This window comes from Coccinella septempunctata, chromosome X (assembly GCF_907165205.1).
Source record: "Coccinella septempunctata chromosome X, icCocSept1.1, whole genome shotgun sequence".
Lineage (NCBI taxonomy): Eukaryota > Metazoa > Arthropoda > Insecta > Coleoptera > Coccinellidae > Coccinella > Coccinella septempunctata.
The window spans coordinates 2,932,137-2,945,043 of NC_058198.1; the positions used below are offsets into that span (position 1 = coordinate 2,932,137).

The 12,907-nt window shown below is 33.8% G+C and overlaps 3 protein-coding genes across 4 annotated transcripts; 1 reads left to right on the forward strand and 2 right to left on the reverse strand.

Annotated features, from left to right (window-relative positions):
- Positions 1–679: 679 nt before the first annotated feature.
- On the reverse strand, positions 680–3,925 carry LOC123321935. The gene is made up of 2 exons (XM_044909746.1): positions 3,675–3,925; positions 680–1,650 (listed from the first exon to the last, which is right to left on the reverse strand). Exons 1-2 carry the CDS (start codon positions 3,675–3,677, stop codon positions 1,024–1,026), a joined length of 630 nt encoding a protein of 209 aa, XP_044765681.1. The 5' UTR covers positions 3,678–3,925; the 3' UTR covers positions 680–1,023.
- Positions 3,926–5,554: 1,629 nt separating this feature from the next.
- On the forward strand, positions 5,555–8,460 carry LOC123321664 (polyadenylate-binding protein-interacting protein 2). Of its 2 annotated transcripts, none has more exons than XM_044909390.1 (4): positions 5,555–5,766; positions 5,876–6,052; positions 6,105–6,226; positions 6,729–8,460. In XM_044909390.1, the coding sequence occupies exons 2-4, from the start codon at positions 5,879–5,881 to the stop codon at positions 6,895–6,897; spliced, it is 465 nt and encodes a 154-aa protein (XP_044765325.1). In that variant the 5' UTR covers positions 5,555–5,766; positions 5,876–5,878; the 3' UTR covers positions 6,898–8,460. The 2 variants fall into 2 exon arrangements, with proteins under 2 accessions (XP_044765325.1, XP_044765326.1); XM_044909391.1 differs by having other exon boundaries at positions 5,557–5,766; positions 6,747–8,460.
- A 395-nt stretch (positions 8,461–8,855) lies between these two features.
- LOC123321913 (ubiquitin carboxyl-terminal hydrolase 8-like) lies at positions 8,856–12,778 on the reverse strand. Its single transcript, XM_044909706.1, has 8 exons — positions 12,337–12,778; positions 11,980–12,281; positions 11,769–11,922; positions 11,555–11,714; positions 10,740–11,501; positions 9,497–10,158; positions 9,262–9,438; positions 8,856–9,207 (listed from the first exon to the last, which is right to left on the reverse strand). Exons 1-8 carry the CDS (start codon positions 12,435–12,437, stop codon positions 9,111–9,113), a joined length of 2,415 nt encoding a protein of 804 aa, XP_044765641.1. The 5' UTR covers positions 12,438–12,778; the 3' UTR covers positions 8,856–9,110.
- Between the last annotated feature and the right edge of the window lie 129 nt (positions 12,779–12,907).

The window sequence follows — 12,907 nt, forward strand, 5'->3', positions numbered from 1 at the left end:
TTTTTTTTCGATCGACATCGAAAATCCAAATTTCAGATATTGCAGTGCTGTACATGTTTTCTGGATAATTCGAGGTCTTTGATTCCAAATCCGAACTCAGTTCTGACGAAAAAAAATTATTTCGGCTGCTATGGCCAACCAAAGTTCCTGACTTTCAAAAGGGCATAAATGGAAAAATAATTCACTTGAAGAGGAACCGAATGCAGTTTCGGATAGAGCAGGATCTAGTAAATCTATATTCTGAATTTCAAAACGATACGAAGAAAAAAGCATTTTCGGCCAAAATTTTTCATGATGTATAGCCTTGCGTTTTTTTCGATCGAAATCGAAAATCCAAGTTTTAGATACTGAAGTGCTGTACATATTTTCTGGATAATTCGAGGTCTCTGATTCCAAATCTGAACTCAGGTTAGACGAAAAAAACTTATTTCTGCTGCTATGGCCTAGCAAATCTCCCGATTTTTCACGAAAATGAACCGTTTCCAGTTTGTGATATAGGTTCTTATAAAACTTTATTCTGTCTGATAGAACAGAGTCTCCTGAGTCTATATTCATATACATAGTCGAATTCTCAACACTAAATGCTTATAATGGCATAATAGACTTGGATTGTTGCGTGGTGCGAAACAAAATGTCGAAAAGAAGGGTACTTCTAGGAATTTCGAGATAAGTTAAGCAATAAGAGATTTCATTTTATTCATTGTCACACCACTTAAACAGTTTCAGTACAAAACAAAAAAATATTATAGTAGGAAATAAAAATATTCTGCAAAGAACGTTTCATCACATCACAAATTGATACGAATATAAATCATTTATTCTTACAGTTTTTATTATGGCTTGGCGTCAGTCTTACCGTGAACTGATTTATAACAGTCAAAATTCATGAAGAGAACATTATAATTATACAATTTTTTTACAATCAGGCTATCAGTTCGTTCCTCTTTCACTACTATCAAAACTTCCATACTGCTAACTGAACTTTTTGCAATAAGTTTCCTGGTAGTATTTTAAATGGGATTCTCATTGGAAACCGTTTCTTTCGTAATGGAATCGGAAGTTTTTTTGGGAGTTGTCGGCTTGTCTTTGTCCTGGATGCACCCTCACCCTTTGATCGCCTAGCGACCTTTCAGGTGCTTCATAAACTGGTTTTATATCACTACTTGAAGGTTTTCCAAAGTGTCGATTATTGACAGATGGATTTCTTCCGTTACCCGAAGGGCCACTTCTGTTCGCCAAAGTACTCTGTACATTTGAACCACCCTGCCCTCCTTGTATGTTTGCCTGACCCTCTTGGTTACCTCGGGAGTTCAATAATTGGCTTCTGACGGTGGTTTGTTGGGCAACTCTGGTAGTATTTCTGGCTCTTTCGATGTGATCTGCGTTCAGGAGCCAGAAAGGTTGGTGTTCCCTTTCCCAAGTGTTCAATGTGTTCACTAGGTCAACGTCACCCCTAGCGTCCACTGGAATTTTTGGGGTTGAAGTGTTTTCACCAACGCGATTCTCTACTGATACCGTGCTGGAGAATGTTGCGTTGTCATCTTTGAATCTGCTTGCTAAGCCTGGTCTTCCTATTGGGCCAGAACTGGCATAGAATGGCCTTTGACCACAGGCCAGTACCACCATCGACAACAGTACTACAAGGAGTTTCTGAAAAAAGTCTTTTATCAGAAAGATTCAATAAGCAGATATACAGCAATAACAGCTCAGATAGTGAGATGTTTTTCAAATAGACTGTACCAGTTAATTTGACAATCAAATAATATATGTTTCCTGATGATTCCTAATATTCGATATTATATATTATCTCAATTGTAAGAAAGTAACGATGGAATAGCATACTTTCGAAGAGATTACGCGTTGTTTGTTCAGAAATTGAGCTGGTTGTAATAACAGAAAGATTATTTCCATTCGATTCGGCATGATCAAAGTGACACAATTAGAAGGCAAGATTTCGAAGTTCGAACATCAAAAGTTACTTGACTCCTTTGTATTATCTGTAACAATTAGTTCAAAGATTTCAGATAGCCCGTCGAAAGAATTCACAACACATTTTCTTTTCATTCTACGCTTCGATAAATTTAACAATAATAACGCCTCTAACTCTGATAGCCACAAAGGTCTGGATCTTGAGGTATTGATTGACTCATTCGATATTGAAACGAAACTGTCGGAAATTGAAAATAATGTGATGTGTTCAGAGCATTTACAATCAATAAAAATATTAAACATTGTTGCTTGAATAACATATTTGGATAATTTTGATATACTGAGTGACATTGAATGATCGAGTGCAACCATCGCAACCGCATCTTAAAAAAAACTCCATAGCAATTTACTAACTTTCTATTGGTTGTCTGTTTTCCAAGTAGTATTTCAACGAAGTGAAGAGAAAGGAGAAAGCAGAAAGCAGAAAGAACTTATTTTATTATCGCTTTATGCTTGAGAGTACACATTTCTTCAAACTTGATGTAAAAAAATAGGAAAATACATATTTTTTAATATTCTTCGAGCTGTCACCAAATTATCATCAGGAATATTTGCCCTTTGATATACAATGAACTTTTTTGTCGTGTTTCTAATGTATGTCATAATGAAAATATAAAAAATGCGTGATCTGTCATTCGTGAAATTGATGTAAAATGCTCCAAAACGATAGCAAATGCTGAAATGAGTCGTTAAATCATTTTATGATCACCGTTACACTAGTGGTCCATTATATGGGGCACCCTGTAGTATAATAAATTACTCCGCGTATATTTATCTCTTCGAAAACGAAAATACTTATTAAATGAAACGAGTAAGTGATCTTTCTGACCCAAATTCAACTCCAGTTTCGGTTCGAGTATTTTCTGAACGTGACTTGGTAGATGAAAAAATTCAAAATGAATATTTAACTCCCTTCAACATTCCCAAGGCGTGATAAACCTGTTTGTGTCATACAATTAAGCATCTTCGAATTCGTATTTACGGCTCACGTGCCAAAACATCATTAAACTGGCAAGATAAAAACTCAACTGACGAAATCGCAACTGTAATAGGACCGTCATAATGGGAAAAATTGGGACAGCGAAGAAAAGTCACGGACTTATTTCGGGTAGATCGAAAATAACAATATGAATCAGCTCTCTCAAAGGGCGAGACTGCGATGTACAAATGGGTATGAGCTAATTGAGTGAAAATTATAACAGACTGCCAAATGATGTTTCGGATTTCCAATAATGCACCTTCAGGATCGAGGACAAACAAATATAGTAAAATCAAAAATTACCGCCACTCACCACAAATGAATGAAAGATATATACCTAATATACCCTGATAAAAATTTGAAATTTCCTAGAGCTGAACTCACGCACCAAAAAATATTTCAGCATGTTACTGAAGTTACCTTTCAGAGCCAATCATTGACTTGTGATACTCGATTTTTAAACGAATTTCCTTCGAATTCGTTCATCTACACCCCTCATAACACAAACTGTAACAATTCCACACTACTATGATTTTTTTTTTTCATCTTCTATCCCCAGTGTACATTTGAGCATTGGAGAACTTTTTGAGTTCATTATCACAAACTTGAGAAACACATGAAAGCAGTATTCCCGAAAAAAACGCAGTAATGGATGTGATGGAATTTTAGTTATCGAAAATACCGAGAATAATTGAATGACTCTCACCATTTGGTTTGTGTATAGAATTAACAAAACAGAAATTGTAAACAAAAATAAATGAACTGGTAGTAGCACTACGAAGTTATCTGCTCGACTAAGAACTACCGAATGAGTACCGCCAGACGTTGAAGAATTTATTTATTGTTCAGTAGACAGCAAATGGGGAAATTATAAATCAGCACAGTTCCCAGAGACTTGCTAAAATCCAACTACAGGAAAAGCCCAGCCGCTGACTCTCCCATTTGCAATGAAGAACTGGTTGGGGACACTGTGGATGTTATCTTGAAGATTACTGCCAATTAAGAGATATCTCGAATCATCTCATTAAACCAATGACGTAGATACAGGGATTTTAGGTAAATCCTTATGAGATAAATTATCGAGCCAGGATTCTTTCGAATTTTTTCTGCTATACGGATTCCATTGAAGATTTTCATTCAACATATTCCCATTAAATTATAAGAAAGCAATTGAATATTTCCCCCAAACAAGAATGTTGATATCTCTACCACTGAACAACTTTGAAAGCAATAAATACTGTCCGATATTTTCGTAGATTTCGATGTATATCCACGATATATTTATCATAACAGGTTTTCCAATCACGAAATGAACATTTCAATTTTAATAGGCCTGTTATTGTCCTATTCTGTAGTGGAATATCTTATACGAATCGCGCAGAAAGGTTCAAAAGAGAGGTTGTATTCAACAGACAAAAATAAGAGTCCCTCAGTAATAAGTTTTTCTTATATTACTTCTGAAATCTATAGGTAACATAATGCATTCATTGGGAGGAGTTGAGTTAAAGGTACATATACTTTGGGCAATATCCTACATTACAAGGTGAACAGAAAGTGTTTAATTAATGGATTCCCAAAAAAACCATAATTGGTACTTCTGAATCGCCAAATTCGGGTCGATATACATATATTAGATTGAGCAAGGTCGATCATATATACAAATTCATATTTCATATCATCCGATATACTTTTATCCTCTCCAACATCCTCAGGTTTCCCAATGATATCGTGATTATTGATATGGATGCGGTTGGAGCAATGCATATAATGAACATGCTTCACTAAGATATGACATAAGAAATAATGAAATCCAACAGAAACCAATTTATAATCGTTCAATTAGATACTGTTCGATTCGTCGAAACCGCAAAAGAAGATAGCAGAAGTTCTTGTAGTAAAATTGTGACCTGAAGGTATTCGTGAAAGAATTCTTGCCAAGTCATACTGAGTCACTGATGATTACAGTTTCCCAGAATTCTTTATTTCGATGAATTTATTTTAATTTATTCGGACCGAGTGTATCTAGAAAGCAAGTCACCAAAAAACACATTGCTTATCAATTTTCCAGTATTGAATGAATAGAATATGTAGGTACCATGGTCAATGGTTTCAATCAAATTCTTGATACGAATTTCACTTCAGCTACAAGACTAACGTGAAATTTCCCATAACACAATATCTGCGTCATTCCTATTGTTGGATCTAAACTTAAAAGAAATTGAAAGTAATATTAATATCATATCAGATATCTGCAAACTTATTCCACTTTCAATTTCATTTTTACTCGAATAATTCATTAATGTATAATGAAGCGAAAGTACATTTTATTCACAATACAAATTTAAAACAAATATAAAAAAGAGACAATAACATAGAAATACTCCTAATTCCTTGTTTTTTCAAAATGTAGACTCAAACTACCAGGATCTACCCTACAAACCTTTTTTTTCAAAAATTTAAATCGACAATCGATGTTGGCGCCACCTATTTCAAATAACTGGAACTACGAAGACTACAAATGAATAATAATGTCGGTTTCTTTTTTCGCGTGTTCCACTTTCATCACCTGTGTTTCGAAACTAGCGCTCAGAAAATTCGTGTTTCGATAGCGTACCAGGTGGAAGGTAACAATTTAGGTTGTCAATGGTTGAAATTTTGTTGACCCATCTTGATCGAATCACCTTCAAAGCTCTCTAGCCCCAGTGCATTGTTGTTGAAAGAACTTCAGACCAGTTTTTTCAGATCGTCAGCGAGAACTTCCACTAAGGTCCTCTTTGTCCAGCAGAAGTTATAATTTGGTACGTTTTTCTTTATATACCCATTTCCTAAAATGGTGGAGTTACGCTGAATTTCTTTTTGAGAAAATTTGATGTGGATATTTTATTTTGGTTTTTTCCTTTTATCAAGAATATGAAAATGCATGCGGCGCAATCAGCTGAAGATGGCCTTTTTGATTGTGAAAATGGCTCGTATTATAGTGAAAATGAAAATGTAAATAATGGAATTGCGGAATATGGACCTTCTGGGGAAGATGTTTTCTCAGAATACTTGTGGATGGAAAACGAGGAAGAATTCGATAAAGAGGTATCAGTTCTGTATTTATTTTAATGGACAACTTTTAAGCTCTTGTTTTGAGGTCATGCAACGTCTCGAGGAGGAAGCCCTTATGGAACAGTGTATAGAAGCTATGCTTGCTGATGAAACTTCTGATTCTGTAACTAGTCCAGGAAGGGTTGTTCAAGGGAGAAATAGCAATGAGTGAGTTGCAAATCTATTTTTAGAAAAATATTTTGGCATTCTTAGTAACCTCATACTTACGTCGAATTTCTCTTTTTTCCAAAAAAAAAAACAATTTTTTTCTAAGGAGATTGTTGATAGAACACAATCATCTAGATTTTCATGAGGCTATTCTTAAACTTCATGGTTAATGTTGCACTCGACCTACTTTAAAGAGGATTCACCATGAAGCTTGAGTTGACCTTATTTTCTGCATTGAAAAACATTTAATTTATTCATGAGTTTCTATTGATAACATTGCTTGGTCATGGATATTATTATTATTCAACTGTTGTTTTTCATCTGAGGTTAATATACTTCAATGATGTATAGATATTTCTGATAGTGGATTTCAATAAAATACTAGAAAACTCGCTGTACTGTGGAAATTTAGAAAGGAGAAGAATACAAGGATGTTACGTATTTTTTCATATAATTGGTAGTGGACGTTTTATGGGGCATAATTAAGTTTGTCGTTTCACAGATACACATTTCCTTTCAGAGCTGCTCTTCCAAGAACAAGCAATGACATATCTAGTATGATCAGTAATTTGAAGCTAGATTCAGCGGAAGTAGTTAAAGGGAGTAATCTCAACCCTCTTGCCGCAGAATTCGTACCAGGAGCTCGCTCTTCGTCCCAGTCTACATCTTAATTATGTTTGTTCTATTTTCCATCTTTCCATTTTTGTACATATAACCGATTTTCACCAACAACTTATAGCTGTACTTTCCTGCGCAGTGATACATATTTGAAATGTGCATAAAAATGACTGGAATGTATTCAATTTTAATTAGTTGGAATTCCTCAAAAGTATTTTTCCGAATTTTGTTACATACCACTACCAAAAATTTTTCATTTTCGAAATATCAATTAAAAAACACCTGAAACTCTACTGCATTGTATTTTTTTATTCAATTTGTAATAGTTCTGAAACGAATAATTTTCTCCTAATTTTTAATAATTCTTCATTTGTACCGTTTGTTTTTAAAGAATTCACTTGCTTTTCAATGACATTTTTATGCATATTTATTCAACTAATAAATCCTGTCCACAAATATTTTTAAAATAATTATGAAATTTCGAAATCAACATTTGATCTGAACTGCTAATAATTATTTCCAAAAATAATTCATGATTGGCAGCTTTGTAAGTTAACTAAATTTAATTTTATTTATTGAGTAAACTGTTGTGTAATACAATTATTGAGCCTCCTATATTTTTTATTATTAGAAGGAACTGACTTCGTTAGTTATTTGATTATATACGTGAATTAATGAATCGAATATCCACTAATGATGATCTTTTTCTTGAATAATTGGAATTGTGATATGTATTTCCAGAAATGCTGATAATTATATTGGGTTATTTGTATATTGAAGATTTGAAGGGCAGATTTATTGATCTCTTTTACTAACCACTTTTTTTTTTAAATAATTTGTACACAGAAAAGTGGAAGGTATTATATAAGATGCAGATCATCACTTCACTTCAGGAGGGGCTAAGTGAATGTTGAAAATTGGTCATCCAGTTAAGATCTTTATGTATTCTATATTCCAACAAATGTAGATCTCATGTTTGTATAAAATAATTGCTGCTGTATTTAATTTTGCAATATTTCCTGGGAAAATTCTGGTTGGTTCAACAATATGATATTTTCAATTTTTTTTTTTTTCTGAAAGTAATATATTTATATATTGTATACATACTTAAAGAAAACGGATTTATCAGAATGCTCTCATATTTTGAAGCAGTTGCAATGCAGTAGATGAGGAATAAATCTTGTTTTGTATATCTTGAAAGTCATTAAAAAATTCGAATTATGAAGATGTGTTGAATGTATTTTTTTCAGGTTAGAACTAAATAAAAGGATAAAACAGTTCTCGTCACATTCTATTCCACTACAATTTAAAATTCTAGTGTGATAATTCAAGGCTGTGCGAGTTCCCAAAAAAAAAATATATTTATATTACTCATCATACTATCTGCAAAAAGGCAAAGCAGCAGGAAGGATAAATGGATGGTTTGAAGGACATGTGGCAAATCTTATTCTGCCGATTTAAACTTCAGCTGCTTTGTCTCGTTGTGAGTGAAAAAACAAAATCTGCCGTCTCTCAGTTACTTGGTAACTGCTTATGATTTTCACATATATTTTTAGAATGGAAAACCTGTATATTATTGAGAGAATTATTCCAAATTATAAAAACTGTTCTTTAAATTTACTTTTATTTATTCCTATTCTTACGACTACAAATTTCATAGATCTTATATACTCAGTACACCGTACTTGACAATCTGAGTCACTTTAGCATGATTTAGGCTACCAACAAAAAGGAATTTTTCAAATACTGATGGAAAAGGTCTTTCTGAATAAAGACAACATCATTAAAACACAGAATATTGAAAAAGTCCAAAACCAGAGCCTTCCAAAACTGGAGAAATTCAATAATAATTCTGAATTTGTTATTATTCAGAAAACTCATCTGTGTTTCGAGTTATTTAATTTATCGGAACTTTTCAAGAGAAGTTGTTATACCGCAAAAGCTAGCTTCCAAATATGTTTAAAATGTTACATACTACCGAAGGCTGGGAATATGAAGTAAAATTCTCCAATCCATCAAAGGACTTTTATGATTTTTTGTAAAACATATTATAAATGGTGCAACAACGAAGTAATAAATTATAATTCTCACACTTAACCACATTGCATACGAAAAAATTTATTCATGATTAGTTCTGCATAAAGATACCTACACTAAATGTGAATAATACTTAATCAGATAACAAGATTATAAAATAAATATCAGTAAAATATACAATATTCCAACAATGACGAATTCGGCATAAACAGGTATCACATTAACGGTATCAATCTTTAGAGTAGAAAAAAGCACAAGCCTTGACTCTCAATGCATCGTCTTCCAAACTAACTGGCCTCACCAGTTCATCATTGAATTCATACCACCTAAAAAAAAATTTAGATAACAACTTGACATAATAAAAACAAAAATATACCCACTTGAAATTTATGAAGCATGCTGCTGTGTAATGTCCGGAAGTCATTGAACCAGAGTGCATTGCAATTGAGTTCAACGTGTAGGTACAGCCTCCAAAATGGAAATTCCTCGTTGGGAATGAAACTCTTGAATCAACTTTCGATACAGACACATTGTTATTACGAACAGTTTGTTTATATCTGGAAAGGAACACTGATATTCGATGCACACAAGTTACAGTAGAAAAAATTAACTCACCTCTTCAAAACGATCACTAAAATTTCCGGTGCAACACAGACCTTCTTCGAATTGGTCACAGGTTGTTTGCATTTAGAACAACAATAATCGTCTATGATGTAATCCTGCATGTAGTTCCTCATCAAATCTTCCACCCTGAAATCATCCTCTGGTACGGGAAGCATGAAAGTGCTCTCCATTTCAAACTTGAGAGATGTTATGTTGCAATTATTACAGACTTGGGTTATTCTTATTTGATGGTAAAATATATCGAAAAAAGATGTTCTACCTCCTAGCTGAGTAAACCAAGCCTGTTGGGCTGGGGACATCATATCTGGCTTGGTTATGTCATAGGCACAATCTTCGCTCAGGTTATTGAGGAGGAATAAGAAGAATTCCATACAGTCCTCATGGTTGCCCATTTTGTAGGTTGGCTCAATGGAACCAACCTTTTCATAGAAACGTATGGGATTGAAACACTTTTGGATGTTGGACCACAAAGAACGGAACAGGAAGGCTGTTTCAATTATTATGGCATCTGGTTTTCTTCTTACATGCACGCTGTAAGAACCTGTGCAGAACAAAGCTGCAAGTTGGGGTACACTCTTCATGCATTGAACAACTGTGTTCATATAACATGTGTTTCTGATATTCCTGAGGCCGATTAAACCACCACCATCCGGCTGAAATAAAGTAATAACCAACTGTTAGACAAGACAAATGGTAATTTCACCTAGTCAAAATTTATATTTGCCTTTCGAGCTCAAATAAACTGATTAACAAATACCAAAATAAACATGCATAAAAATTAGATTATAACAAATAAATTGACTTTTTTATTTATTTTGAAGTGATAACCGATTTTGGAAAGCTTCATTTGGGAGAAACAAAGTTTGAATACGATAATTCAAAGTGTCCTCATAATTAATGTGGAAATTCCTTGAATCCGCATTATAGAATGTTATCAGTTATAAGGTATCAATCATAATAGTTTTTTCTTATCAATTCTTTTGAATAACAATTACATCATATGACATTAAAAGTTCTAAAAAAGAAGATAAGGTTACAATACCTATAAAATTCCCTGAAGTCTCTATTTTGGATTAATTCGTTAAGTTGATCATAAAATATTGCATTCCCACCAAATTAACGCAATAACGTTCAAGGAATTTTAAATTTGAGCAATATAGGACTGACAAAGAGATCTATTCATGTCAATAAATAATTAAGAAATTGTCAATTGAAAACTGATTAAATTACTCACATTAAAAGTTAATGGACCGTCGAAAAGATGAGATCTCTGTATCAAACTGGTCGGTTTGGTAGCCCTGTTAATAACAGGCTTCACTGGCTTTACTTCTTTTGATCCTGTACCGCTATCCAGGCTTGGACTCATTCCCATGGTAGGATCCCCAGCAGCTTTTGGCTTCAAAGCACGAGCTTTTGCTAATACATCTAAGCGTTGCTGAGCGATCGTTTGTCTTATGAGAATTTTTCGATTCTCAGATTTGTCAATGTCAGCAATTTCCTTTATATGATCCGCTTTCAGGCTTTCTTTCTGAGGATCGAACCGGGCATACAATTCAAACAATTCCTGAGTTTTATTCTTCTCCTCACTGATCACTTCGAATTTCTTATCTAAGTTAGCTATCGTTTTTTCCAGTTCCAATCGTTTCTCAATGTCCGTTTCTTCTTTCCACCTATTTTCACCAGCAATAATTTCGTTCAAAATAATCTCGCATTGCTTAGCTAATTCCTTATTCTTCTGAATCAAATCCTCTCTTGTTCCCGTATATGCACCGGATTCCACAGCGGCATTAGGTTCTTTGAAAGGTATGCTTGGTTCTTTAGTTTCCTCAGATGGATATTGAATATTATCAAGATCTAATAATTCGTCCAGTTCATCATTCACTTTATTCATCACAACATTTGAATTAATGCAAAGAGAAGGGTACTTCTGTCCCCACTCCATATAACCTCCTCTCAATATGATTGGTTTTTGGGAATAAGTCCTATTGGTATCCCACTAAAAATTTCAAGACATAACAAACATTCGAGAAATGATCACTTGCAACTCACATCAACTAATGACGATAAAAGTTTTTCTAATTTTGTGGCTGCCATGGTTTCTGAAGTACTCTTCCAGTCAAGTAACACAACAATGTCAAAAGTATCTCTCTTTTGCCAGACAGGTTTGAATTCCTCTGGTATGACTTCCCCAATGCAATGTGCAGATAATCTAAACCAAAACAATTTTATACGAACAGCACTATGAGTGTGCCATCTACCTTACCCTGACTGAATTATATCATCAGGAACATTGATGACCGTCCCTTCTTTTATTCTTGATTCTTTGAAGTCTTGACGAGATCGAGCATCAACAATCAATATATTATTTTTAGGATCTTGCAGTGCAAGATACAACTCCTCACATTTAATTTCATTATCTAAAATTTCATTCAAACAATCAGTTTTTCAAATACTTCAAATGGATTGACAGTTACCTGGAAACTTCTTTATTGGGACAGAGCTCAAAGATGTTTTCTTAAAAGGCGACCTATTTTCATTTTCATTAACTTTTCTTTCAGAATATCTCCGAGTCAAATCCTTTTGTAGAGCCTCTAGCTGTCTCCTAGCTTTCTTCAACTGTGATTCAAATCGTATTTCCATAAAATGAGTATCATTTATTGTTCGAGAGTAATGTGCGTAGTATAGCAGAAACCTGAATAAAAATATATATGCTTTTTCTTGATCGATGAAATTGTCCTGGGCACTCTTATACAGCTTTTCTAGATTCTTCATTTTGCTGTGGACAAGTTTTCGAATGTAGTAGACATAGGTATTTACATGGAACGACGTACCTGTCGAAATTTCCACCTTTTATCAGGGGTCTATCCTTTGCAATAACATTGAGGGCATCAATATTGTCCGCAATATATAATTCTTTGTGGTTGACAGTCATGTTAGAAACCTCTTATTCCACTGATTGGTAAATTTATTAAAAGGAATTCATATAAAGCTAGAGGGAAAACGGTAGAGACAACCTGTCTCTGGAAAACAGATTCTTGGAACAGATCTGATAAAAACAATAGAACCGGCTGGGAGGTTTCACATAAAAATTAATTTCATCGTGATGCCTTCTACACAGGAAATTAATAGTGGAATATAACCTCATGAATTCGGTGAATTGTACTACCTGAAATTATTGCTATATATTAATTGATAAGCGACTTTATCAATATTACGGTATTTCTTGAAGCAAAAAGTTTACGTTTAAACAATGCCAATTAACCAATGAAAAATGACATTCAAAAATACTGTCTTAAGCCGAAATCACGTTTCTGGCCAAGTCTTAAGGTAGGCTCACACCTGAACATGTGTACATATAAAATCGAAAGAATATTCGAAATTAAAGATTCATTTCTTTGCAGA